This window comes from Epinephelus moara, chromosome 1, assembly GCF_006386435.1.
Source record: "Epinephelus moara isolate mb chromosome 1, YSFRI_EMoa_1.0, whole genome shotgun sequence".
NCBI classification, from domain to species: Eukaryota; Metazoa; Chordata; class Actinopteri; order Perciformes; family Serranidae; genus Epinephelus; species Epinephelus moara.
Window position 1 is genome coordinate 1,780,873 of NC_065506.1, and position 5,437 is coordinate 1,786,309.

General features: G+C 42.8%; 2 protein-coding genes across 2 annotated transcripts in view; both read left to right on the top strand.

Moving 5' to 3' along the window:
• The window catches only part of fah (fumarylacetoacetate hydrolase (fumarylacetoacetase)), a 625,231-nt gene that overhangs the window by 26,291 nt on the left and 593,503 nt on the right, over nucleotides 1-5,437 (top strand). The gene's annotated exons all lie outside the window — the stretch shown is intronic.
• Nucleotides 1-5,437, top strand: part of adamtsl5 (ADAMTS like 5) — a 148,013-nt gene that overhangs the window by 18,007 nt on the left and 124,569 nt on the right. Inside the window, exon 2 of the mRNA XM_050049704.1 lies at nucleotides 4,146-4,221. Coding sequence (XP_049905661.1) covers nucleotides 4,146-4,221 — 76 coding nt within the window. The remainder of the gene's footprint in view (nucleotides 1-4,145; nucleotides 4,222-5,437) is intronic.

The following is a 5,437-nucleotide window of genomic DNA, read 5'->3' on the forward strand; positions in this document are numbered from 1 at the left end:
TGACAACACTAATCTGGAGGGGGTTCATCTGCAAAAACTAATGAACAACTAAACAATGATATTCGGTATTCGGTACTCGGTATTCGGCCAAGCGTTTAATAATATTCGGCTTCGGCTTCGGCCACAAATTTTCATTTTGGTGCATCCCTAATATTTTGAGGTGTTTTTTCCAGTAAAATTGTGGCAGCAAGGGAAAACTGCAAAAATAGTTGCAATGCAATCTTGGATTTGGAGTCTACTGTATAGTGCATTTAGTATTTCCCACAGACTTGGAATCTCTTTGTGATGGTAGAGGGGGAGGGGGGCAGCAACAGCTGGCATGAGCTAACCCAGCAGCAGTGGCTAACATCCAACACGAGCTGTAAACGGTCCCAGCAATCTCACACCGACACTGAAATGGCTTGACTTGACTTGACTGGTCTTTAAACCGGTTAACAACCATTAGGCATGTGATGCTAACAGTTAGCATTGTCACTGTGTGTGTGGCTCTGTCCCAGGCACACATTTAGGTCCCACAGCAGTGGTGAGCAAATCAATAGGCACCTCTACAATGAAATGAGATTTTACCCATTTTAAGACAGTCAAATATATGGTAAAGTTGCAGTGATTGGACAAAATTGCAAGGTTACACAGAAATCATGGAGATTGGCTTAATTTGAGTTAATTGTTATGATCGCTACGTTGTAACATCCTGAAGGGACTGTTTAATGTAGGCTATAAGTCACACACATTTAATTTGTCAGAGAAATTTAAGGTGTTTTGATTGATTCATGGCGTCAACTCATGTATTGAGTAATATTACAAGTTAATATTCCACCTTAAAAGTTGCTGGCAGTTATTGTTTTCACTTAGTACAGCTGCTGCAAGAGGCAGCAAAACATCCTTTAATTTTAAAGATTAAAGTTCCACTGATTGTCACACACCTGAGTGTGTGAAATTTGTTCTCCGCATTTGACCCATCCCCTGAGGGAGCGGTGAGCAGCAACGGTGCCACGCTCGGGAATCATGTGGTGATTTTATTTTATCATCTTTTTTATAGTTATAGTTTACTAATAAAACTCTCCACGGTATGAACAGTGGTTACATAAGCCTCAAAACCAGCCACAACTCAGCCCTAAGCGCAGTGACCACCCGCTATTGACCAATCAATGGACTGCAGTGTTCACAGCTACACCTTTTCGTACCAGATCTGTGTGCTAGGTATCCCAACAGAAGGGATACCCAAAATGGGGATGGTATGGAACAGTTCGATTGGTATCATTCACAACTTTTAACTGTAGAAACGGACAATAAACGTACCAACCTGAACTGTATTGTACCGTACTGCTTGGTGGAAACAGGGCTTATGTGTTGCATTCAAGTGTTACCACTTAAACAACAAAACCCGTCCGAACCCGGCCCCAACCTGTCCCATTGGTTCCTGTTGAGGCTCAGGTTGTATCCACATTCTAACTGGTACACATTGTACAATGTCAAATTAATTCACTGGTGTTCATCATGGTGAAAACAACACAAAAACAGACTGTGATGAGACACATTCAGTCATTGTACTTGAGGACATATACTCACCCTTTATCGCTGACCTGCCAGTGGGTCAGTCATTACAAACTCATTCAGCACAGCCAAACATTATTTAAACCCTCAGAACTTTATGTAAATTATAGCAGAGATCCCAAGTTTTCCAAAGGTCTGATATGTTTTGAAGCCACAAAAACATGGAGGGTGGGTTTGGATATTTCACTCAGCATAAACATCATATTACTTATTTGACAAAACAATCCCAACTCAAAGGTGCAATGATGTCTGACCATTTCACCACTCATCCAGCGAGTAAATGCTTTCGTAGCTTTTTTAGTCTAATAAATAAACCAAATAAACTCACAGAACGTTAGGAAAGGAAACATTGTTACACCTGTTTTTCTTAATAAACAGAAAAACACAACCCTGAATTCAAGTTTCTCAAATTGAGACTAGCTCAATTACCTTGTTAAAAGAATACTCTGATGATTTGGGAGTTATGCCCTTTCTCTATCATTTTCATAGTGAGACAACATAATCGATATCTTTTTTGTGTCTGTACATCCAGTGGCTGGGTCTCAGCGGTTAGCATTGCGGCTTAGCTTAGCGAATACAATTGAAGTCTATAGGGGGTCAGTAGCCTACTCGGTAAAAGTGAACAAATAAACGTTACAGAAACCCTGAAGCTGGTATTTCTGCATGTGCATTTAAAATAAACATGTTTAAACATTAATTCGAAAAACGAGAGTCCCTTTTAGTCGTTTTAGAAGAAGTTTGATACACGGAACTATAGTGTGTTTACATCCTGCGCTGTGATCCGTTGAGGGATACACCGGTGAGCAGCCACAGGCGCAGACGTAGCCTGTAAACAAAACTCAGTTGTTTTTTTAGCCTAATGATATCTCCGGACTATAGTAGCTGCAATGGACGACTTTGAACGCAATTTTGAAGAGTTTCTTGTTGCGGACACAGATCCAGAGCCATACCTGTTTGAGCTGGAGTATACAGATGAGGAACTCCAGGTGTTGGATGCTAAGCGGGCGAGAAGAGAGGCTGAATCCTCCGAGGCAGTGGAACAGCAAGGGGCCAAGGGGAAACGGAGGTCAGGGGAGGATTGGTGGTGTAGCTGCAGGGCTTGCCAACCTATGCCTATGGAGGTGGAATAATTTTGCTGCACAGAATGGGATTCGGTGCTACCATCGTTGGGGAGGCTAGAGATATATCATCAGGAGGAAAACCGCTGCAGAGAGTGCATCACAAGGAGTGAAAACTTTGCAGCAATCACTAGTCCTGGCGTGATTGAAACATTTTTTCATGTTCCTAAGATAAACTGGAAAAAACGCCCCAGACCTGCCTGAGCTGATGGACAGCTTTCAGTCGAGTGAGTAATAACGTCTGTGTCGTCTCTTTGTTTGCTTTTACCGAGTGACCTAGCGCACCTGTCCCAGAGCCAGCTGCAGCTGTTGCTCACCCCTGTTGCTCACCCCTGTATCCCTCCGCGCAGGGCATAAACACACTATAGTTCCTTGTATCAAACTTCTTCTAAAATGACTGAAAAGGACTCTCGTTTTTCGAATTAATGTTTAAACATGTTTATTTTAAATGCACATGCAGAAATACCAGCTTCAGGGTTTCTGTAACGTTTATTTGTTCACTTTTACCGAGAAGGCTACTGACCCCCTATAGACTTCAACTGTATTCGCTAAGCTAAGTCACAATGCTAACCGCTGAGACTCAGCCACTGGACATACAGACACAAAAAAGATATCGATCATGTTGTCTCAATATGAAAATGATAGAGAAAGGGCATAACTCCCAAATCGTCGGAGTATTCCTTTAACTCTTTGTTAAACACGCTTCAACTCAACAGAAGTCAAAATAAAACTTGCGAAAACTGGCTTGGTTAACATAAGTCTCTCCACTATTCCAACTCTGAAGTGGACAAAATAATTCTCCAAGTTAGATTTCAAAATATGCCGGGTACGCACTGATTTCTACTCTGTCTCTCTCGCTTGTTCAGACCATTAAATTAGCAAAATATGAGGAAAAAAACGTAGTAAACATTTAGGCTAAATTTGAGTCGGTGCAGCCGGCTGTTTATTCTAACTGAGCTCTTATTGTGATTATTAGTGGACTTAAAAGGCTTCATGTGAGCACAGCAGGTTATACAGGTTTTCTAGCATTTCTTTATGTAACAGAGGTCAACAGTTGAACAAGGCTGGGTGAGGGGAGAGGTGGGATTCAGTCAGGCAGGCGGTCCCTTCCTCTCAGGCTGTGTGGGAGTTAATAAGGCTCTGTTGGGGTGGGTGAGGGGACCGTGCAGGCAGAATTAATGATACTTGCTGGATGGGGGGGCATTCCTGACCTTGGCTTCTGCCCACGGGGGTTCCCAGTAGAACAGCAGCTTATTTGTGGATATTATCAATGACCTAAAGACCTCTGCTGTTTGAGTGCCAGTCGTGTCTTTCCTTTTTGTTTCCTCCTGTTCTTTTTCTCAAACACCTCTGCTGTAACAATTTCCACATCCTCCCGTCTGTGTTTGTACATTCCTGTGTGCATGGTTAGTTAAACAGTGAGGGCAGTGTTCCTTATTGAGTGATGGTGTTTGTTTCTCTGCCTGTCTGCAGGAAACTGACTCTGTGCCAGGCCCTGACCTTTGTCCTGCTGCTGCTCGCTCCCGTCGGCCTGACGTCCTCACACAGCGTAAGTGTGCCCTGCCCTCATCAACACAAGTCACTGCAGAGCCTCGGCAGAGATGCCTCTGCTCACCTCACCTAACACCTCATACTATATTGACCCTGGATTGATTGACCACAGCTCCTTTTTATGATGGAACCATTGGACAGAGTTTCTATTCATTTCAACCAAACTGCTGCAACTAACAATTATGTTCATTATTGATTAACCTGCCTTGTTTTCAGTGGATCAATGAATTGATCCATTGATCAATGAATTGATACATTGGTGGAGAAAGATGGTAGAGAAAAAAATAGATTGGTGCTCGTAAAAGTTTTGCAGGAGAGCGCAAAATAATTTACCTTTTTTTTTTACCCATCAATTTTTTTTCTCACCTCTCTATCTCACAGGGCTTTACAGCATACGACATTCCTCTGTCCTTAGGACCCTCACAGCGGATAACGAAAAACTCCCCCCAAAAAAACCTTTAACGTCTTCCAGGATGGACAGACGTGCAATAGATGTCGTACAGACCAGATCAACATGATAAATTAACAGTAATCCGTATGTCACAATGAGACAGAAAGAGAGACAAAGAGAGAGAGACAGAGAGAGAGAGATATGCAGGACAGACGGTAATGACAGAAGCTTACAACAACATTAATGAAAGTAATAATATTATAATTATAATTCTAGCTGTTGTGGTACAATATGTTCAAAGTATATATTAATATTTGATAATGTACATATGTGACAATAATCATATGTGTATAATAACAGTAGAAGTATGACTAATGATAACAGCAGCAGCAGGAGGCATCTGGCAGGACCACGGCAGCAGCACAACCACACACGTCACACCATCCAGGCACCGCTGCAATATAAGTTAACCTGAGACACAGTGGAGCACAAAGGCTCCGGAGAAGAAGCCGAGTTAGTGACATGCAGTATAGCCGAGTTAGCAAGATGCAGTAACAGGACACGAGAGAGAGACAGAGAAGGAGAGAAGGTGCCCGGTGAATTATAGGGGGTCCCCTGGCAGACTAGGCCTAAGTCAGCCTAACTAGGGGCTGGTACAAGCTGAGCCTGAGCCAGCCCTAACTAAAATCTTTATCAAAGAGGAAAGTCTTAAGTCTAGTCTTAAATGTGGAGACGGTGTCTGCCTCCCGGACCGCAACAGGAAGATGATTCCACAGGAGAGGAGCCTGATAGCTGAAGGCTTTGGCTCCTGATCTACTTTTGG